This window comes from Aspergillus affinis (assembly GCF_023601865.1).
Source record: "Aspergillus affinis strain CMG 70 chromosome Unknown NODE_35_length_286873_cov_86_307686, whole genome shotgun sequence".
Classification (NCBI taxonomy): domain Eukaryota; kingdom Fungi; phylum Ascomycota; class Eurotiomycetes; order Eurotiales; family Aspergillaceae; genus Aspergillus; species Aspergillus affinis.
Genome location: NW_026515816.1, coordinates 53631 through 75453, shown reverse-complemented (window position 1 = coordinate 75453; position 21823 = coordinate 53631). Strand labels below are relative to the sequence as shown.

Below are 21823 nucleotides of genomic sequence, written 5' to 3'. Positions count from 1 at the left end.
CTTCGCCCTCAACTCTCTGTCACCAGCGGGACAATACCTATACAAGGCCTTGATTAGTTCAGAATCACCTTGTCCTCGGCTGTACTGCGGAAAAAATAATAAAGTGCCCATTTCCCCAAAAAAAAAAAAACCGTTTCACCTGCCTCTCGTCCGCTGCCTTGTTCCGGGACCTTCGAACACCTACCGTGACTCATATCAAGCCAATTACTTGTCTTAAAATCACTGCGGACCCACGACGCTTCGTCCCTCTGCCATTCAACTTCAGAAATTGTGCTACGTTTCAATCGCCTATTGATACTACGTGTGAGGATTTCAATTTGCTCCTGAGGTCGACGCTTGCTTAGTTGTCAACCTCTTCGCCTCTCCCTGGGCCGGGTGCTGGTATTCGGATCTTCAATCTGCCCAAGCATCAGGGCTGAAGACGCCTGGTACCAGCTGTCCAGAGCCTCAGCAACGTTTATATATCACCTCCGCCTTCCCTCCCAACTTGGGATTTCTTTGTCGTCTCAGGCAACCTATGACTCTTGCGTCATAGCTCAACCTCGATTCCTCTCCTGAGTCACGACAACCTCGGTCCTTCGCAACCTGGAGTTCGAAGGCCGTTCTATACTTTCTGTTTCACGAGCCTTGTTTATACATCCAGCATAAAAAATTACGATATTACGCAGCGTTTTTCGATTGTTCCCTTCCGTGTCCTTCTCGCCGGACACTGTCTTTCTCTTCGACACACTCTTTCAGTTTTCATACTTGTCAGCATTTGGCTTTCGCCCTCAACTCTTGCAAAACGATATACCGATGAACCTATAACAGTCTTTTCAAATTTCCTATTGTTGTCAACCCTCGCCGGTTCCTAAACTGCGCTTCGTGCCTACTCATTACTTTTTTTGACTTCCTTTTGTGATCATATCCTCACTTTCGATATTTATGAGACTTTGAGCCAACAGTCTACTGCGTTGTTTTCGTTTCTTTCCTGCTCTTTTACTTGCATTCCATTATTCTTTTCTTCTTGGTTTCACTCGGAGGTCAACGTCTCGTTGGAATCGCGGACTCGCCTTCCTCACTTCTTGAACATCAACTATATTTATTGGTCGTGATCTGTTCTGATACCTTCACGCGCAATGGATTGCCTCAAGAACACGTTCGTCAAGGGCCAACTTTTGGATGGTCGATTTCGCACGGTTGCTCCCTTGAACCATGGATCCTTTGGTATGGTCTTCCTTGCGACCGATATCCAGACTGGTCAAGATGTTGCCATCAAATGTATGCTCAAGCCGTCGGGTGACGCCGTGATCCAGCCTGCCTTCGACGCTCGCTTCGAGGAGCTCAACAGTCACCGGCGCCTTGGATATCATCCCAACATCGTCAACCTTATCCACTATTTCGAAACCGAAGCGCACATGTATCTCGTTCTGGAATATTGCACGAATGGGGACCTGTACGAGGCTATCAGACTTAACCGCGGACCCCTCGAGACCGAGCACGTGCGGGATTTCATGCTGCAGCTCATCAGTGCTGTCGAGTTCATGCACGAGAATGGCTTGTACCATCGCGACATCAAGCCCGAGAACATTTTCTTGGCTCAGGACGGGTCTATGAAGCTTGGTGACTTGGGCCTGGTTACCCGTGATGCCTGGAGCTACGAAGCTTGCGTTGGGAGTGATCGCTACATGGCTCCCGAGCAGTATGATCCTGCCTCCAACGGCTACTCTCCCGCCAAGGCGGACATTTGGGCCATCGGCATCTGCCTGCTCAATGTCCTCTTCGCTCGCAACCCATTCGCCACGCCGACCGAATCCGATGTGTTGTTTGCGGACTATGTTCGGGACCGACAGTCTCTCTTCGATATCTTCACCAACATGTCCCAGGACACCTTCGAGATATTGAGATATGCCTTGGCTATTGATCCTGAGAAGCGCTCGCTTTCTGGCGTTCGGGACGCTATCTTCCGCACCGTCTCTTTCACCACTGATGACGATGAACTGGATGATTTCTGCGTCGACGACCGCGAAGTGGTGCCCGCAAGTGCCAACCGCGAGCCCCTCCGCACGCCTTCCATCTCGAGCCCCCTTATCAACCAAGGCGATTCGTTCCCGTGGGCCAAGGCCCTTCAATCCAGCCCTCCCCAGGCCATTCGTCAACTCTCCGCCATTCCGGACAACGAAAGCTATTCGGAAGATCTCTTCCCTGCATCCGAGACTGCCGGTACCTCTTGGTTCTCCGTCCAGCAAGGCACCCCCTCGATGGCATCTCTTCTTGAATCTGCTCTCGGCGACTCGTTTCGTTCAACTGGTATTCGCAAGCCCGAGCCTCGGTTCCCCCCTCCATCTGATCCCGTCCCGATTACTGGATCTCTGCCAAGCCATGCGACCAAGCCTCTCCCGTCCTTGTCTATGGTGTTTGGCCGGAATAAGCAAGACCAAATTTCGAAAAGTTGGAGCGACCTGTGGGACGAGGAAGAGGAATCCGAGGGCGAAGACATTGCGTTGCAGGCACGACGCGAACAGAACTCTCGGAGCTGGAGCCACGAGAGCAATGCCCCTGAGCTGTCGGGTCCTCTGCATGACCTCGGAGATGCTCGTAGCTCTTCTATTCGGAATGTTCGCTCTCAGCACATCGGAGAGCCAGCCAGCGACTCGGACGAATTCGACGAGAAGCCGATTCTCGTCAAGCATGGGGTCACCCCTCTCGCGACGCCGCCTCAATCACCGGACAGCTCCCCCAAGAAGGGCAGTCTCGATAAATGGGCAGCGTTGGGCGATAAGCGAAGGAACTACAAATCGCCCAGCGTTCCATTTGGGCAGAAGTCGTTCCTGGCCAACATGGCCCGACGCAAGGATTGGGGTCTCGGCTCTTCGGGATTTGACTACAGCTCCTGGGCCAAGAAGGATGTTCAACCTATTCAGGGCCGCCGCCGCCGCCCATTCCTGGAGAAGGGCTGGCGGCGTGATGCCATGGAGTCACCCAAGTCTAATATGAAATCTTTTAATAGCTATGACGGTAGCGTCGACGAGGATCTTGATCTCGTTGGTGGCTGGCACGACCTGCACCTCTAACTTCAGCTGGAGTCGCATCGCCTAAATCGCCAAATTGCCAACCTGTCCTCGTCATCCTGTTCCGTATAATACTACACTTGGGAAGAAAAGCCGAGAAAACCACAATTCGTTTCATACTTCGTGTTCCTTTTTATTTCTCCCTTCTTCTTTATCTTACACTCCAATCTCATTCTCCGCTCGGTCGATTATCTTTTAACAGAAATTATGGTTTCAACATTATCACCTTTTTTATTCCTTTTGCCTCTTCCCATGTGATAGATCCTTTGTACGCGGCTTCTACACATTTGATGTTCGTGTTTCCTCTTCCACTCTTGTATAATATTTTAGCACTCTTCGAACAAGGACGCGGTGGCGACGAGCAGTTCAAAAGTGACACATCAACTGGTAGCCTGGAGGAGATGCAATTCTGGGGAAGGTTGAGAGGTTTTGATTTGAAAAATGTTCGTTTATATCTGCAAAAAAGGTTCAACGTGACGGGGGCAGGACCGGCGGCGCAACGGGCGAGGCGATGATCAGCTTCTCTTCGATGCTTCGCAACAATTATCAACTACAACCAATACAAGAAAGAAAGCAACAAAAAAGCTACGAGAATGGTTTTCCTTTCCCCCTTCATTCTTTCCTACTTGAGGACACAGGTGTACTGGACTCGTTTCTCTGTACTGTAATTAGCTGGGACAAACAAGCGGGTGAAGTGGGCGGGGACTATTGATAGGATTCAAGTCAACATGAAACAAAAGTGACTCTCGTATCTGTGCTACACTCTACTCCATGGTTAAGTGTCTAAGTATAATTGAGGTCGTTGGTGTATGTAACCAGACTGTGTGGAGGATTGACTGATTAGACAAGGCGGTGTGGACAGGCGGTGAGCGCTCTCCACGTGCGGAGAAGCCAGATAGTTTAGTGACTTTCGTTATGGGTCCGAGCCGGTTTCCTCGCGAATGTCAAACGTTGCTATCTCCGATGCCCGCGACCTGTTGAGCACTTGAGCGCCTTGCCCTCTTGTATACAATTCATTGCCTGCTGGCTGCCGACAGTTCTCCTGTAATCCCCCCCCTTCAGTTTGCTTTCTTTTCTTTCTGGCCACCGAATTGACTAGCCTTTCCCCGAGCTTGATTTCTAATTATTTCACTGATCTACAGAAGACGATGCATATGCGACGCTCCCTGACTTAGTCGAGTGACCCCAACGAGACGCCCTCCCACCCAGTCGCCTCGGTCACCTCTCGATCCCGGTGGTTTGATACGAACATAAAAGAAAATCCACCGGATCGCATGATGTTGATTGCTTCTTGGACCACCAGCTCGGTCGCGGTGGCCGCACTGGCCTCGAGCTGGATCCAGGGCACCGTGGGAGAGAACACGCCACCTATTTGCCTGGCACGCGACTGGAGAGAGGCCGAGGCTGGTTTCATTCAGTGGCCTGTTTGCGTTGAGACGCGGTGGCAACGGACGCCAGAACTAGACTCCCACACCGCTACTGAGGGGCCGACTAAGGGCGAAACCGATGCAGTCAAAATTTCGGAGACTCCGGCGTCTGCACCGACGGAACGGCAGGACCACGAGCTGGACACCGACTCGCTCCTGGACAACGCCAATTTCTTGTCGTTCGAAGACTGGAAAAAGCAGAATTTAGCCAAGGCCGGACAGTCGGCTGATGTCGGAGGAAGCAGACATGCAGGCGCGGCCGGTAAGGAAGACCGCCGACGGCCCACGGGGATCAACAATGCGTTGGACTCGCTCGGGGATGATGGCGAGATCGAGCTCGATTTCGGCGGGTTCGGTGCAGACACGGCCGAAACTGCGAGGCCGACGTCATGGGCGCCTGAGGCGCGGAAGACAGACGGCGATGACGACGCCCGCGAGAAGGCGGACCAGGAGCAAGCAGACTCCCTTGCGTATGGCATATCGCGGGCGGGTATATCTCGTCGAAAGGACGCCGGGACCACGTGCAAGGAGCGGTTCAACTATGCGTCGTTCGATTGCGCGGCTACGGTGCTTAAGACCAACTCCGAGTGCAAAGGCTCGTCATCGGTGTTGATCGAGAACAAAGATAGCTATATGCTGAATGAGTGTCGCGCCAACAACAAGTTCTTGATCCTGGAATTGTGCGATGACATTCTGGTGGATACGGTGGTCCTGGCCAACTACGAGTTTTTCAGTTCCATCTTCCACACCTTCCGGGTCAGCGTCTCTGATCGGTACCCGGCCAAGCTGGATCAATGGAGGGAGCTTGGAATCTACGAGGCCAGGAATACGCGTGAGGTGCAGGCATTTGCAGTTGAAAACCCGCTCATTTGGGCTCGGTATCTGAAGATCGAATTCCTGACTCACTATGGCCATGAATTCTACTGCCCGCTCAGTTTGATCCGGGTGCACGGCACCACGATGATGGAGGAGTACAAGCATGATGGCGAGGGCGGCCGAGTGGACGACGATGTCTCCGAGGAATCGCTTGAACCGAGTCCCGTGGACCACGATGTGAAGTCGGAGGAGAGCGCGGGCTCTTTCACGCAGGAAACCGAGACAGTCCCGGCAGAAGAACCAGACCCGATAGTTTCGGATGAAGTTGTTTGCTTCAATCCGGCCGGAGAGATCGAGGTCCAACTACTGCCAGCGCCCTGGAGCACCATAGACACTTGCAGTGCGCAGGGCGCCTCAACCGACCCGGTTGAATTAGTCGGAGATGTGACCGCGACGCACCAGAACCCCCCGCGCACGAGCGAGGCACCAATCACCCGCACAGAGGCACCTGCGCCCCCAGTAACGGCTTCAGATGTCCCTACGGCGGAGGCCGTTGGAGAGGCGAAGTCTACCGCTTCTGCGGAAACGACCGTAGTGCCTTCCCCTGCTTCGTCTCCGCCACCGCCGTCCCCGGACCCTGCAGTGCAGAATGCAACCGCCGAATCTGTGCCGCGAGCTACCGGTACGATGGCGAAGGATGAGCCCAGTGGTGGATCGGAGTCGGTGCGTCCGGCGGTGGTTCAGCCTCCGTCGCCAAATCCAACGACGCAGGAGTCCTTTTTCAAATCGGTCAACAAGCGGTTGCAGATGCTGGAGTCTAATTCCACGCTCTCGCTGCTGTACATCGAAGAACAATCCCGCATTTTGCGCGATGCTTTCAGCAAGGTCGAGAAGCGGCAATTGGGGAAAACCTCGACGTTTCTGGAGAATCTGAACGTGACGGTTCTGAACGAGTTGAAACAGTTTCGTGAGCAATACGACCACGTCTGGAAGAGCGTTGCGCTGGAATTCGAGCACCAGCGGATTCAATACCACCAAGAACTATCTTCCATCAGCACGCAACTCGGCGTGCTCGCCGACGAGCTTGTATTCCAAAAGCGCGTTTCTGTCATCCAGAGCATCATGGTCCTCTTTTGCTTCGCGCTGGTGCTCTTTTCGCGCAGCGCAGTTGGCAGCTACATGGAATTCCCCAGCGTACAGAACATGGTGTCTCGGTCCTACAGTCTACGATCTTCATCACCCCTGTTTGGTTCCCCGTCGATGAGTCCCAGCTCGACTCGACCGACCTCGTCCCATCGGGGGCAGGGTCATCGACGAAACCTGTCGGACGATTCGCAGGACGGACCGCTCAGCCCGACTACCGCCTACGCACCGCCCACGCCCCCCTCGGAGCCTACCAGCCCGGAAGCGGAGGAGACAGAGGTGGGCATTGCGACCGTGGACGACATGGATGCCGAAGTGGCACCGCCATTCCGATCGCACAGCAGTCCGCCGGTGTTGACGGCAGACGAGGAATTGGCGGATGACGCGAGCGTGGAATCCGGGGAGTCGGTGGCGGCAGCAATGACCCCAGCGACCAAGGTGCGAGACGGGTGAAGAGAATGAAACCTGGCATGTAGATCCGACAAACGTCATGGGGAAAGGGCCGGAGTGAAAGTTGGGTGGAAAGGGCCGAGTAAAGTTGGTTGCCAGGCCAACAATCGTTTGGGGCCGCACTTTCATTCTTTGCCGCCCCGTCGACCTTCTTCTTCCCTCACTTTTCCTCCCTTGTCTTTCTGCCAGCACTTTTTTTTTTTTCTCCCCCACACATCTGCCATCCTAAAAACAACCAGCAGACGAAAGAAAAGAAGTGAAAGAGAAAGCTATCATACTCCAATCTCTATCTTCATAACCACGTCGAGATGGACTCCCCCTCGCATCCCCTCACCGATCGCTCCACCAACACGCATCTGGCCAACGCCGACAAGGCCCAAGAGCTCAAGAACGCCCCGGCCAACATGAACTCCATGGAATATCATCGTGCTGTGCTGCAAGGGAAGCTAGACAGCGGCGACAAGTGAGTAGCACGACGGCATGTGTCGGAAAACAGCACCCTGACTGACTCCTACCCAGGCAACCCGCCAACTACGTTTCTCCGTCGGATGACATTATGAGCCCCTGCTCAAAGAAGTTGAGCGATCTGAAGGGCAAGCGCTTCAAGAAGTAAGTACTCAGCTCGGTTCATCCGGGGCCTGGTCCACAACATCTGTCGGTTCGAGAACTAACGCGCTTGGTTGCAGTGCCGGAAAACCCCAGTCGCTCTTCGCCAAACTGGGCAAGAAGAACTTCGAACAGTCGTCAGCAGAGCATGGCCACCCGAAGAGCACCGAGTCGTCATGAACTTATTGAATGAAATGAATTGGATGAGCTTCAGGGTGGCTGCCCGCAACGGCGCCAGTCGTATGATTGAATGGAGACTCGGCGCAGATGGGCCTAATACTTGCTTTTCTTCTGGACTTTGATTATTCTTCTTGTGTCTTTTTCTTCGTTTCATACCTTCTTTAGGGGTTTGGTCTGGTGTTTGGATGGATTCTTGGGGTTACTTTTTGTTTTTTGTCTTTTTTTTTTTCTCTGGTTCACCGGACTGTGTGTTAATGTGTCTGCATAGAAGGATTGGGATTCTGGATTGGGACCGGAATTATGAATTGAATATCACAATCGACTGCTATCATCTGTGTTCGTATTGGAGACCCGCGTAGCCATTCTCCCTTGACGTCCGGTCAGGCCATTCCTTCGCAGTTGGACTGCCGAGGCCAACCTCGGCATCTCCACTTCTCCGCATCCTTTATAATTCCTCCTTCGCCGCTCTCCTTCAACTTCCTCTTTCACTTTCCCACGTCACTTTTCAATCCCACAACTTAAAGTATATCCTCCTGTGAATCATGTCTGCCTCTACCCGAATCCCCTCCATCGCACAGCCGTTCGTTAGCGACCGTGCCAAAAAGACGCTTGACTTGGTATGATCCTCTTTCCCCCGGCTATTCCCCGTCGCTCTCCATCTAATCCGTCGGTCGCTTTCCCCAGGTCGAGCAATTCGTCGAGAGAGAATGCATCCCCGCCGAACCCACCTTCCAGGCCCAGCTGGGTGAGGGCAAGCAGCGGTGGACGACAAACCCCGCCATCCTGGAGACTCTGAAGACCAAGGCCCGCCAGCTGGGCCTGTGGAACATGTTCCTGCCCAAGAAACACTTCTCTCAGGGCGCCGGGTTCACCAACCTCGAATACGGTCTGATGGCCGAGTACCTGGGAAAGAGCAAGTTGGCGTCAGAGGTTCGTTGTGCTTTGACTTCACCTTCTCCCCTAAGAATCACCCCTTCCTGACAATGTAACCTGGTTTAGGCGACGAATAATGCCGCCCCCGATACGGGAAACATGGAAGTGCTGGCCAAATACGGCAACGAGGCGCAGAAGCAGCAATGGCTGGCTCCGTTGCTGGACGGTAAGATTCGCTCCGCATTCCTCATGACCGAGCCCGACGTCGCCTCCAGCGATGCCACCAACATCGAGTTGAACATCCGCCGCGAAGGCAATGAATACGTCCTGAATGGTTCGGTGAGTTTCGCACCCCCTTCAACTCCCTTTCGCCTCTTCTCTCCCGCTAATCAGCCTATCTTGAACTCAGAAATGGTGGTCCTCCGGCGCCGGTGACCCTCGATGTAGCGTCTACCTGGTCATGGGCAAATCCGACCCGGCCAACCCCGACCCTTACCGACAGCAGTCGGTGATCCTCGTCTCCGCCGACACCCCCGGCGTCACAGTGCACCGTATGCTGTCGGTGTACGGGTACGACGACGCGCCGCACGGCCACGGGCACATCTCGTTCGAGAATGTGCGCGTCCCCGTCGCCAACATGGTCCTCGGCGAGGGCCGCGGCTTCGAGATCATCCAAGGCCGACTGGGCCCCGGACGTATTCACCACGCGATGCGCACGATCGGCGCGGCCGAAAAGGCCCTGGAGTGGCTGATCGCGCGCATCAACGACGACCGCAAGCGGACGTTTGGCCAGAACCTGGCGGCCCACGGCGTCATTCTGGAGTGGGTTGCGCGGTCGCGCATCGAGATCGATGCTGCGCGCCTCATCGTGCTGAACGCCGCCATCAAGATCGACGAGGGCGATGCCAAATCGGCCCTCCTGCAGATCGCCCAGGCCAAGGTGCTGGTGCCCCAGACCGCGCTGACCGTCATCGACCGCGCCGTGCAGGCCTACGGCGCCGCCGGTGTCTGCCAGGATACGCCGCTGGCGAACCTGTGGGCGATGATCCGCACGCTGCGTATCGCTGACGGCCCCGACGAGGTCCATCTGCAGCAGATGGGTCGTCGCGAGAACCGCACCCGCAAGGACGCCATCATCGAGCGCTTGAACTGGCAGCGGGCAGAAGGGGAGCGGGTGCTGGCGGCGAATAACCTGGCCAACCCCAACCCTAAGAGCCATCTGTGAAGAGCAGAAAAATATGATATCAAGAATTAGTTCTAGTTTGTACAAGTTAGCCAGGCAAACCATCAAACAAATTTTGACGACATATGCATACATGCGAACATTTTCTATGCGTACTAGGTAGTAACTTTACCATCTACTTGACCCTCGCACTCGAACGGAAACAGAAAGAAGCACGTAAAAGAGCACCATCATTGATTCATCTTTATGGAAGCATTAAGCATACATAACTCCAGTAGAATAGTCAGGGAAGCTAACAGCTAGATATCTATATCATAAGAAGGGATGGACCAAGCAAGGAAGGCCTCGATATTGTCCCCCTTCTAGGAAACCATGAACCATGAACCATGAATTAAATAACAACAATAAAAACCAAAAGGAAATAACCGTAACCGCAAACAATGTACTTTTTTTGTTGATATAGCATGTTCCTTCCTCATTGCGCTGCCATGTCATAACTTGAGAATTCATCCTCGGTAAATCGCCACAAATATACCGTATATCTAGTAGATATCAAGAACCGACCCAATCAATCCAAGGAAAGTTGGAATAGAGAAAGAGAGAGGAAAAGGAAACAGAACAAAGCGAAAAGAATAATAAAACTCGCCCGCGAGTCAAGAGTCAGATTTAATAATCCTCGTCAGCGGGGTTGTTGCGCTTGGCCTTGGCTCGTTTCTTGTTGGCCTTGAAATGCTTCTTCGAGTTGCCTGATCGCACCTCCGACACGTCCACGCCACGGTCTAGGGCCACCATCAACCGCTCCTTGCGGCCTGTGAGCTGCTTGCGCATTTCCTGGCCCTGGTCGGTGTACTGGTGGTTGAATGGGAGGGTCAGACGGCCGCCGGCTGTCTTGGAGCCGGGTCCGAAGAAGCCCGAGTCGAGGTCGCGCGAGCGGAATCCCTTTTCGGGGACGGGCGCGGCCGACGGCTCAGCCAGAATTTCCTCATCGTCATCGTCGATGGTCGGCTCGACGTGGCCGGTTTTGGCAAGCATTGCCTGTCGTCGGGCGGGCAGGTGAGAGATGTCGTAGAGATCCTCGTTGAATTGGTGCGAGTCGATAGGGGGTTGGCCTTCGGGGGTGGGTGGGGGGTGACAGAACAGCAGTTTGCCGTTGACGTAGTCTTTCAGCACGTATCGAGCGCCTCGCGATTCGTCGGGCACACCTTGACCCGTCGTGGCGAAACCACGGGCTCGCGCGTAGGCGCGAAGCAGCTCGTGCGCGGTGGGGACGCCGGTGCCGCCTTCCTCGAGGGGCCGGGTGTGGATCTTGATACCGTAGACGTTTTCAACGAACTCCTTCGGAATGCGGTGGGCGACGAGCCCCGCCGGTCCAGTAAATTCACGTTGTTGATCGATGGGGAGCACACCGTTGCAGACCAGCTCTGCCTTGGTCGTGGCGAAGTTGGGGAACACCAGACCCGGACAATCGCAAAGCATGATCTCCGGAGAGAGGTACAGAGTCTGGAAGTGCTTGGTCTTACCGGGGGTGGCGGAAACCGACACCTTCTTGGCTCCGAGGAGGGCGTTGATGGTACTGGATTTACCAACGTTGGGGTAACCCACCAGACCGATGGTGGTCTTCTGCTTGGGCTGCGCTTCCGGGTTGTCACTGTTGGGGAGAGTGTCAGGTGTGTTGGACAGGAAGAGCTCTTCCAGCTCGTCCACGTTCAAGATTTCTGTTCTCCGCACGCTGCTGGGACCGGGGAGCTCTAGTCCTCCATCATGCTCCTCTTGGGCGCCCTCGACCGGCGTCGCCTCGGCCTGCTCCTCCTGTATCTTCATAGATTTGGCGGCCTCCGCCAGGTCTTCCTCCTCGCCCTCGCTGTCCGAAACATCTCCCTGCAAGAGTCGAGCCTCGTTGAGCTCCTTGGCCAAGTGGGCCGAGAAGAACCGGAAGCTGATGTCGTGCTTGTCGAAGTAGTCCGCCCAGGCCTCTCGTTGCTTCTCCGTTAGCATATCGGCCTTGTTTACCAACAACAAATTCCTCTTCTTGGGGTCAATCTCCTTGACGTAGTTCTCCAAATCCTCCGAGCGGAAGAGCAACGGGTTTCGCGCGTCGACAATCTGCACGATGAGATCCGACCGTTCGATAACTCGCCACAGCTGGCGCCAGACCTCCAGGTTACGCTCGAACGGAGTCATCAAAAGATCCTGGTTGTCCTGCAATTCCGCCAGCCCTCGGCGCCAGTTCAACAAACTTTCTCTCTCCATGCTCTCGAGTTGCTCGCGCGTCGTCGTCTTATCCCACTTGGGCCGTCTCGGAACCGTCAGTCGATTCTTGTTCTCCTTGTGCTTCTTGACGGCGCTTCGCTCTTCCGACGCGGACAGCAGGTAGGGGTTCTTCTGGTCGCCGTGAATGATCTTGACGTTGCTCATCTTCTCCGCGGTGAAATCAGTGCCAGCCAGCTCGGCCGTACTCAGGAACTCGTCCAGGGCGCCTTGTTCCGTGATACTGCGCATTTTCACCCAGGCGGCTTCCTGGGGCGCATTAGTGACGTAGGTTTCTCCGAACTGATCCTTACGGGCGATCGACTGATTGTACGAGGCCTTCTTCATGCTGGACTGCTTTCCTTTGCCGAATCGGTCCTTCATGAGGCTGTTACCCAGCCCCACGGAGTTTTTGGATTTGGCGAGAACCATGGTGGCGGTGGGGGGTGCGAAAGTGTGGTCAGTCGAGTTGAGTGGTTTCCGTCCACTGCGTAGACGAGAGCCTTCTTGATCAAAGAATATCAAAGGGGGAGGCAAAATAAGACGGGGAGAGAAGCAAAGGGGGGGAGCTGGAGGGAAGGAAGAAAAGTGAAGAAAGTCCGAATTAGTAATTTTGAAGGGTTTGCGATATGCCCGATTCGGAAGACCCCGCGGCGGATAAGATAAGACGCTGACTCAGCGCGTCGCTGGTTTGGCCTTCTGCTTTCCTGGCGAGATTCACGCGGGTCAGCAAAATCGAGTCAAATCAGGGGCAATTCCGCTAGGAGGAGCATCAAACTGACCCAGTAGCCGACCTTCGTCTTCCATCGGACTCGGTGCGTCGCCCTGAGGGTCCCCAGAGCAAAAATCCTCGTTGGGCCGATAAGAGCTCACGTGATCGCCGCGTTCTCCCACTTTTTTTTTTATTCAATTTCAATTTCCCCTCATCAAGGAATTCAAGATCGTGACATTTTGCCCTTGCGATCACCGATATACCAAACGAGAAACTCTGATCATTGAACTAGCGGTCTCGACCCGCATCCTTTCAAAATGCCTCCTCGCAAGCAGTGGATGTAAGTCTATGTAACCATACTTGAGATCGAGTCGTTAGACACTAATGCCCGAGTGAACAGTGACAAGAAAAGCGCAACCACATACCAGCTCTTCCACCGATCCCAAAATGACCCGCTAATTCACGACCCGGAAGCCGACGACCGTGTGCTCCATGCCGTCAAAGGGCCGCCCCCCGGCGCACAGCCCTCGACCCACGCGGCCAGGAACTTGAACGACCTGGCCGATGAATTTGGGTCTGGCGCCGTTCGGAAAAACGAGGGTGAAGCCGCCAACTACGGAATTTACTACGATGACACCAAATATGATTACATGCAGCATTTGCGCGAGCTGGGAACCGGCGCCGGGGATTCGCATTTCGTCGAGGCTAAGACCAAGGATAAGGGTAAAGGGAAGATAAAGCTGGAGGATGCGCTGAGGGGGATGTCGATGGATGACTCGAGAAGCCAGCTTGGTGGAGATAGTGTCTACGGATCCGAGATGCGTTCGTCCGTTTCGTCGTATGCTCGCAAACCGACGTACCAGGATCAACAGAATGTTCCGGACGAAATCGCGGGATTCCAACCCAACATGGACCCTCGACTCCGAGAGACACTGGAAGCGCTGGAGGACGAGGAGTTTGTTGATGCAGACGATGATGATCTGTTCGGGCAGTTGACGTCGCATGCGGAGGAAATGGACGCTGGTGACTGGGAGGATACGCTATTCGACGAAGAAGACGACGAGGGCTGGGAATCCGACGCCACCGAGAAGGCCCCCGTCCAGACCGATCGATCGGACGCCCTCCACACTGACATGGACTCGGAGTCGAACTCTCAGGGTCCTGTCCCGGGAGAAATGCCCGAGCACGATGCGCCTGCGCCGGACATGCACCCGGAGGATCAGGGTTGGATGCGCGAGTTTGCCAAGTTCAAGAAGGACGGCAAAACCAAGGATGCCCCGGCCCCGCCGAGCATCATGCCTTCGGAGCAGCGCAGCACGTTGGCGTCCACCGTCTTCACCGCTGGCGGCACGCCCATCCGCCGCAAGAAGCGCAAGGGCGCCATGACGAACCCGTCCGCGTATTCCATGTCCTCCTCGGCCCTAGCTAGGACGGAGGGACACCGACTTTTGGACGACCGGTTCGAGCGGGTCGAGGCGCTCTACGCACTGGACGAAGAGGACGAGTTCGACGATGATGCATCGATGGTCAGCGGAATGACCGGCATGACTGGCATGACCGGCATGACCGGCGTATCCACTGCCTCGTCGCAAGCCCCCAATCTAGTGGACGCAAATGGCAGGGAAGTGGCTCCTCGCAGTGGGTTCAACGATGTGATGGACGACTTCCTTGCCGGTTGGGACAACAACACGAGTGCCCAGGCGAAACGCAAGGGTGCTAAAAACAAGCGAGGCAAGAACGGCAACGAGGCCATCGGAATCAGAATGCTCGACGAGGTGCGCCAGGGCTTGGGTCCGGCGCGCATGTCTGGAAAGGTTCCTGGTCGGGCCTGAACATGATCATGCTTCAACGAAATCGCAATGATACCTTTCTTTGTTTAATGTTTTCTGATCTTCAAAAAAGTGCGGCCAGCGGCGTCCCGGTCTGGGTTTGAGTCATGATACATGTCCTCGTGCATGATAGATATGTTGTCAATTTCTGCGCGTTTTGAAAAGTCCTTATGCTCGGGTATGAATTGTTGATGTAGATAGACAATAATATATTCAATTGTCCTCAGATATACAAATCGGTAAAGGTCCCCTGGGGAAGGAAACAGAAACTTGTTTTCGACATAACTCGTCTATATAAATCACTGTACAGTTATTAAAGAGTACAAGGGTATACGGATTCTATCTAAGAAAGAAACACACCGTCCAAATCGCAACCGAAACCGGTCGGTGATGGGCCCAAAAATAAAATACAACTATAAAGCGCCTCCCACCTTCTCGACAATCCACATCGCCAGACGAACCTTCCAGCTGACTCGACGTTCAACATCTCTCAGATCATCGCGGGAGATGGGCTGCGAGTCCTTCTGCAGCCGTTCAGTCTCCGCGCCCAGTTGTCGCTTCAACTTCGGGTCTCCCGTGACTACTACGGCACCGACCTCCAGGTCGAGACTGTAGCTGCGCTTGGTGTAGTTGCTACTACCCACGAAGGTAAGACTTGGATGCTCTTCCTTCGGAAGGGTGATCCACAGCCCCTTGGCGTGATAGGTCCAGCCGTCCGGTTCGCCGACGGTTCCGCGGCGCCATTCTTTAAGCTGGATGGAGTTCGTCCTCTGCGCCACGGCGACTCGGTCCAGGAACCGGGCCGAAAGATGGGTGTAGGCGGCCGGAAGCATGCCCGAGATGCCGGAGGAACCGTAAAAGCCGTTAGCCCAAGGCGAGGCCGTCAGAACGGTGCCACGAGTGGTCGACGAGGTTTCGGAAGTGGAGGTGCTTGCAATCAGTAGGGAGGAAAGGACAGGATGGATGTTGAAGTACCCAGCCGTGAAGAGCCAGCGGGCTCCCTCGAAAGCAGAGGAGGTAGAGAGTAATCGCAGGATGGTAGTGACGGCGGGAAATTCGGTTGAGGTATCCGGTTTCATCAATGAGGTGAACTGTGCCACGGGGTAGACGAATGTTTGGCCCGATGTCTTATCTTGGACGGCGAACTTGTCGGAGGGCTGGATGAGCGGACTCAAAACTGTTGAAGAATAGGCGATAAAGTCTTCGGGATTGTCGAGAGGAGAAGGGGCACCGTTGGCTGTGGGCCAATCCAGAAGGTAGCCAGATGGACTGTGAGGGTCGGGCAAGACCTGGAAACTGAGATTGCAGACGCCGTAGTGGATGCGAGCATAGTAATCGGCGAGCTCTTTGGACTTAAAGAGATGATACCGATCCAAACGGTTGGTAAAGTAATCGCTGGACAGGTTCGCGCTGCACGTTCTCACTTTAGTTTATGGAGACCCTAGAAATGAAAGATGTATATATTCACATACCCCGAAAGAATGATCTCATCATCGATACCGTACAGCTTCATATGCTGAAGACCCCAGCCTTCGTTGATTCTACGGGGAATCCATTTTTTCCTCAAGCCCGTGAGGTTCGGAGTATGAAACATGCGGATTTCTACTCGGTCCGCGCCATATTCTGCGACCAGTGAAGAAAGCAACGAGGCACATGAGGGATTGGGTGTTTCGCGCGTGCCTCGCAGGCAGTCCGTCAGGATGGATACTTTGAGGTCGGGATTGTCACGCAGAGCCTGGTCCAATGTCTGAATAAGTTCATATTCCGTCTTGCCTATATACAATGTGGAGAGATAGATGCGTCGCTTGGCTTTCAGTATTTTTTGCTGGAAATTAACAAATTAGTTTCAAAGCTCGCTCGCTCTCAATGGTTCGCGGAACACCCACCTTGAGGGTTTCGTAGAAAGAAGATGGAGAATCCAGGACACTGATCCTGGAAGCCGGGACCTCGAAGCATGGCGCAATCCGATCCAACTCCGCCGTAATACTCCCTAGAGGAGAGACTGTCGAAGCACCAGTGGTGCTGGGAGCGGCGCTCGCCGTATACGCCGAGAATTTGCGCTCACAGAGTTTCCTCCGCGCGATGGGCCTACGCGCGGTACATCGAAAAGCCTGGCCACCAATGCGTCCGAACATCTTGGAAAGCCAGGTGCCGTAGCGACTCCGACGGTGTGCAGGTCTTGCGAAAGATGAAGTGTAGATTGAAAGTGAAGATCAGCGTCCAGAAGGCCGGAGAAATCTGGTGCAAACAGGACAAACCGCAGCACGGGGGCCCGCTAGACCGACCGCATCGAGTCTCCCTGCAACCTCGACTTCTTCGGATCTCCGCTGCAAGCCCGACGACTTGCTCCAGCTCCCTGCTGTATATCGCCCAAGATGTCGACCATCATCCGGACCTTGCGGAACCTGAAAAGAATTGGCATCAAGGTAGGTTCGACCGAGATACTTTGGTGCGAGACCTCGCTAATGTTCCCCCTCCACAGGATTATGGCCACCAAATGCAGGTACGCACTACCCCCGGAATTGACACAGATGGGAACGGTCAATCGGTTCAGTTTCGCCGGATGCTTACTCTAGATTTCAATTGCTTTGGAAACAAATAGTATATTGGTACGTTCTCGTGGCCCGGATCGGTCGTTGCGGGGGGACTAACCCAGTCGTGATTACAGGTGATACCAAAGCCGGTACCTTGATTGGCACCGACCGCTACGGCAACAAATTTTTCGAGAACATGGAAGAGGAGCTCCCTCGTGAGTAGTGCTCATATTGATTCCAATGAGCCGTACTGACCGGGGGATAGTCCGAACGCGGTGGGTGGACTACAAGGAGAAGGAATATGACCCTTCGCAGATCGAGCCTGGCTGGTAAGAAATGCCCAATTGTGTTCAATTTATGTTTCTATTAATTTTGGACAATGCGCTAACCGTCCCTCTTTTCTCCAGGCACGCCTGGATCTCGTACCTCGTTGATGCTCCCCCTACTGCCGATAAGCTCATGCAGACTGGCCAGCGCGCCTGGGAGCTCCCTGAGCACAGGCCCAACCTGTCTCTGAGCCGCGCTGCTTTCAAGACTTACTCGACGTGAGCCAACCCCCATCTGTGATCTCACAATCGCAATTGCTGACTGATGGTTTATTTAGCACCCGCCCTAAGTACTCTGCTTGGGAACCCGTTGCCGCTCCCCGGTAACTGTAGCATAGCCGAGTAAAGAAAGTTGCTGTTTCCCCCCTTGGTTCTTTCTGTCCTTTGAGTTCGTAAAGAATGCCCTTCGTTCTATTAGTGCTGGGACGTTTGTAAATAAAGTTTTCCTATTGCGTTTCACAGTCATAACTAATGAGTTTTCTGTAATTGGCTACGTAAAATTGGTCTTAGCAGACGATGCACGTCTTTGTCCACGTATATATTGCTTCTAGGCCAGAAAAGCAGAAATATTATAGCTCTTGCCAATGGTTTAAATACAGAGAAAATAATTCTCATTAGAGAACATATACACCAGAACCGATGTTGGACCAGTGCCGAATCGGTCGTCGATCTTCCAGCTCAATACACCACCACAGCACCTCTTTCAATTTTTCAATGTGCCCCTGTGCTTCAAAGGCTTTCGAAAGAGCATACCAAGCCTCAGTGTTATCCCAAGAGCTTCCCCGTTTGGTCAAGGATGACAGCAAACCATATGCCCTGTCTCGGGCCGCAATACGATTGAGCAGTCTGGGCTCCTCGTCGTGGATTGCAGATGACAGTGTATCGCCCTTCGAAACGTTGGCATCCGTAGTCGGCAACAATTGTTTCTTGGGGTCCAAGGTTTGTTTCGTTGCCGAGTCCAAGGACGGTGTTGACAAGTCGGGTTGGAGCTCTGTCTCTGGAGGCTCAAGAGGCAGTTTCTGATCCCATATATCGAGCAGGAAATTGGATAGGGTAATAGTGGCCTTTGGATGATCTGGATCACGCAACAAGGCAGTTTCGAGGTAGTCCATCGCGTCATGAGGACGAGACTGGGCTTTGGACAAGAGCGCTTGTTCGGTGAGCAGGTCAGCCCAAAGCTCTTCAGAGCTCTTGGGAGAGCCCCACGCACGCTCGGTGAAGGTCCTTGCCGATGATTCCTGCACCGCAGAAAGACCTTCGAATCGCGTAACTTGCTTGGCCGCCTCATCACACGCCTCGCGAGCATCGTCAAACAAGGACGCTCGTCGATAAAGCCCTGCGATAAGAAGCCAAGTTTTGACGAGAATACAAAGTGCATGTTTTTGGGCCTGGGCTATAGGAAACTTGGTGATCGCCCTGGTGGGTGAATCGAATCCATATGAGGTTGGCAATCGAACATCCTGCTCAGGAGGCTGCTGGGCATGGCCTATCGGATAAGGGTACTTCTTGTGATCGATATTATGTGCAGCAGGGCGCAATGACTGTTTTGAATGTTGCACACTTTGCTCCTTTTCGGCACTCGAGACTGCGAGTCCCACCATGTCCTGGGATAGACCTCCGTCGTCGGACGATTGCTGTGTCCCCGGGGGGCTGGTAACCTCCGGGGGGTTGACAGCATTCATCTCGCCGTTCATTTGACCCGCTTGTTGACTTGGAAGAACTTCGGACTGCCTGAGGGTACTGCTACGCTTTCGCAGCTTTTTGGAATCGGATCGTGCGACAGGTGCAGGGGCTCCCTGAGTCACCTGTCTATCCTCGTCCGTGACATGTATGAACGGCCCCCCATCCATATTGATAGAGGACTCATTCTGGGCCATCGAAGTATTTACACTGCCCGACTGATTGTTGCTTGCGTGCTCGGCCCCGACTCGAGATCCCCTATTCCGGCTAAAAATGCTCCCGCGGAAGCTTTTCACAGTGCCCGCGGAGCTTTTCGGCGGCGTGAGATGATCCACCGGTGAAGTTTTCTTTTCGTCGGGCTCAAGGTTTAAGTTACCAAAGAGAGTGGCAAAGAGCCCCAGTAGTTGGTCACTATGGTTAACTGCAGCTTCTGGACCCTCGAGGAGCTCAATGAATGCAAGCTGGCTCATACGGGTCTCGATAATGCGCTCTTTTTCGCGGCCCCGTAGCTGATCGATGAGGGCGTGGTCCAATCCGGGAGAACCAGGACGCTCTCTAAAATTGCTCTGTTGCTTTTGCGGTCGTCGATCACTGTGTGCAAGAGACGTGACGGCAGATGGGAACTGTTCGAATGCAGCTTCACAAGATCGCTCTGCGATATCGAAGTCGTGTTTTGCGCTTAGCAGCAACGCAAGAAGATGCCACATGGGTACAAGGTCACGTTCTCGGGAAAAGTTGCCTTGATTGGCTCCAGGGTGGGTGCTGGATGTTAGAGCGGCCTTGACGTATTCGATTGCACCGTCCAAGTCTCGATCTTCTGCCAGAAGAAGCGCAAGCGTGTAAAGTGAAGAAAAGTTAGTTTCGTCCTCCAGCTCAGGAGCAATGCTCTTCTCCAAATAATCAATGGCTTCGGCTCGTATGTCATTTCGATCCTCGTTTATAGGAGTCCAGTGGGCCCAGTTTGCCAGCCCAATACCAATGCCTCTGTACGCCGTAGCAATGTCAGATGGCGACACGGCTTGAGAATTAGTTGAGTTCGATTCCGGGATGATGGTGATCCTTCCCTCCTCTTGATCATCACCCAAGTCCTCTTGTACATGTTTTTCGAGGAATTTCGCCAGAAGAGTGGTCAGACCCTTTGCTTTTTCGGCCTCCTTTGCCGAATCAAAGCAGCAAAGCATCGAAATGCCCTCGGAGACAGTTCTGAGCAAAGTTCCATCATTCTCTAAATCGCCATATTGCGCAGCCTTCTCGGCCCTTTCTTTGGCATTCGTGACAATCTCAATATAGGAATCAAGAGCTTTCAGAGCTAGGTCAAAATCGGCCAGTGCACAATGAACGTGAAACAGTCGACGGAGAATTAGGTGTGAATGGTATGTCTTGGTAGCTGCGCGGTAAAGAATCTGTCAAGTCGATATTAGCACGCTTGCCATCCGATTGCGCGCGTTGGTACCTACGTCGAGAACGTTTCGGCCAACTGCATTTTGACCCCCTTCACCGAGATCATCGTCCGTCCAGCCCGACCCACAAAGAATTTCCCAATTTTGTATCACTTGCTCAACCCAATCCTCAACCTGAGTATTCTGAGAGTCGGCCGTGGGAAATTTGGCTTCTCGCAAGAGATTGCTCTCACAGAGTGATTCCACGCGCCGTAACTCGCTAGAGAGCTGCGGGCGGGCCGACCCATTCGCCGGAGGGTAATATTCCAGTTCATGGACCAAAATAGCAGATAAAAGGCCGTAGTAAGACTTCCAGATTGCCGACTTTGAGATCGACTCGCGATCGCCGTCATAATGCTGGACAGGGGATATAATTCCTTGCTTGACGAGGGGATGAGAAGACCATTGTCTGCTTAGTTTCAAGGCAGTTTTCGCCAATCCGCCATCAAGGACTGGGACTTGTTGAATTGCTTCTTCGCAAGCGAGAAATGCGCCTTCGCCTAGTAGCTTTTCAGACCAGTGTAGGAACTGAGGGTTATTTGAGGACGCTTCGCCGTGGCTTGTTAACCAGGGTACGAGAGAATTGAAGGTGTCGATAGCCTCAATGGCACTAGAAACCATGTGCTGAGCAGCACCTACCGGAAACGCCGAGTCAGTATTATTGTCCGACGTCTTGTACGACACAAGAACTTACCTTTGAGGTAGCAGCCTTTCACAATACAAACCTCGGTCCATGGGGAGAGGGGTCCCTCGGTCGCAAGATCGTTTATGGTCTCCTCGAAGTCCCGGGGTAGACGAGCCACCGCTAACCCGGGTTCATTAAGTGTCCAGTGTACCCATCCTAGGCAGACCTGCGCTTGAAAGGTGTCTTGTTTCGACTCGCCTCCTCTCTCGACCGTGGATAGAAGAGACGGGATCAGTTCGGGCAAGCTTGAGGTAGAGGACGATGAAGGCCGAGCAGTTGACGATCGTTTTTGGGTTTCGGCGGCGATTTGATATTCAGCCGAAGCTACTTCCAATAGACCTGGACGAGAAACCGGTCTTAGTTATGCTCGAGGGGTTCGTTGTCGCAAGTCGGGGGAGGCAAGAAATTACATGACTTCTGAGACGCATGCTTGGTCACCTTTCGAATGAGCTCGGGGAGTTCATCCCATCTACTCTGACAGCGCGCGGTGTCTAGAGCAGCGACATAGCGGTGCCCCTTGTCCTATCATTCACAGAATAAATGTCAATCGATTGGGGAGATGGTTCCAGGGTGAAGAGGGGGTAAGTCAGGCAGCCAGGATACGTAGGGAGCTAAATAGATAGATACTTACAGCCATGATTAA

At 53.7% G+C, this 21823-nt stretch overlaps 9 protein-coding genes across 9 annotated transcripts; 6 read left to right on the top strand and 3 right to left on the bottom strand.

Annotated features, from left to right (window-relative positions):
- Positions 1-1118: 1118 nt before the first annotated feature.
- KD926_006560 (putative serine/threonine protein kinase) lies at positions 1119-3053 on the top strand (the record flags this gene model as incomplete). Its single annotated transcript, XM_053099556.1, has 1 exon — positions 1119-3053. One exon carries the CDS (start codon positions 1119-1121, stop codon positions 3051-3053), a length of 1935 nt encoding a protein of 644 aa, XP_052956643.1.
- Positions 3054-4324: 1271 nt separating this feature from the next.
- Positions 4325-6889, top strand: KD926_006559 (Sad1/UNC domain protein; the record flags this gene model as incomplete). The annotated part of the gene is made up of 1 exon (XM_053099555.1): positions 4325-6889. One exon carries the CDS (start codon positions 4325-4327, stop codon positions 6887-6889), a length of 2565 nt encoding a protein of 854 aa, XP_052956642.1.
- Positions 6890-7194: 305 nt separating this feature from the next.
- KD926_006558 (Spo12 family protein) lies at positions 7195-7672 on the top strand (the record flags this gene model as incomplete). The annotated part of the gene is made up of 3 exons (XM_053099553.1): positions 7195-7349; positions 7406-7495; positions 7573-7672. 3 exons carry the CDS (start codon positions 7195-7197, stop codon positions 7670-7672), a joined length of 345 nt encoding a protein of 114 aa, XP_052956641.1.
- A 542-nt stretch (positions 7673-8214) lies between these two features.
- Positions 8215-9770, top strand: KD926_006557 (acyl-CoA dehydrogenase family protein; the record flags this gene model as incomplete). The annotated part of the gene is made up of 4 exons (XM_053099552.1): positions 8215-8289; positions 8357-8602; positions 8672-8884; positions 8955-9770. 4 exons carry the CDS (start codon positions 8215-8217, stop codon positions 9768-9770), a joined length of 1350 nt encoding a protein of 449 aa, XP_052956640.1.
- A 624-nt stretch (positions 9771-10394) lies between these two features.
- On the bottom strand, positions 10395-12407 carry KD926_006556 (ribosome biogenesis GTPase LSG1; the record flags this gene model as incomplete). Its single annotated transcript, XM_053099551.1, has 1 exon — positions 10395-12407. The coding sequence occupies one exon, from the start codon at positions 12405-12407 to the stop codon at positions 10395-10397; it is 2013 nt and encodes a 670-aa protein (XP_052956639.1).
- A 597-nt stretch (positions 12408-13004) lies between these two features.
- KD926_006555 (ribosome biogenesis protein LTV1) lies at positions 13005-14519 on the top strand (the record flags this gene model as incomplete). Its single annotated transcript, XM_053099550.1, has 2 exons — positions 13005-13027; positions 13088-14519. 2 exons carry the CDS (start codon positions 13005-13007, stop codon positions 14517-14519), a joined length of 1455 nt encoding a protein of 484 aa, XP_052956638.1.
- Positions 14520-14929: 410 nt separating this feature from the next.
- On the bottom strand, positions 14930-16651 carry KD926_006554 (CDP-diacylglycerol--glycerol-3-phosphate 3-phosphatidyltransferase; the record flags this gene model as incomplete). Its single annotated transcript, XM_053099549.1, has 3 exons — positions 14930-15926; positions 15989-16341; positions 16403-16651. The coding sequence occupies 3 exons, from the start codon at positions 16649-16651 to the stop codon at positions 14930-14932; spliced, it is 1599 nt and encodes a 532-aa protein (XP_052956637.1).
- Positions 16652-16704: 53 nt separating this feature from the next.
- KD926_006553 (complex I NDUFA12 subunit family protein) lies at positions 16705-17703 on the top strand (the record flags this gene model as incomplete). The annotated part of the gene is made up of 6 exons (XM_053099548.1): positions 16705-16942; positions 16999-17019; positions 17185-17265; positions 17316-17379; positions 17458-17595; positions 17655-17703. The coding sequence occupies 6 exons, from the start codon at positions 16705-16707 to the stop codon at positions 17701-17703; spliced, it is 591 nt and encodes a 196-aa protein (XP_052956636.1).
- Positions 17704-17990: 287 nt separating this feature from the next.
- Positions 17991-21817, bottom strand: KD926_006552 (putative filamentation protein (Rhf1); the record flags this gene model as incomplete). Its single annotated transcript, XM_053099547.1, has 5 exons — positions 17991-20459; positions 20514-21130; positions 21190-21519; positions 21591-21702; positions 21812-21817. 5 exons carry the CDS (start codon positions 21815-21817, stop codon positions 17991-17993), a joined length of 3534 nt encoding a protein of 1177 aa, XP_052956635.1.
- Positions 21818-21823: the final 6 nt, after the last annotated feature.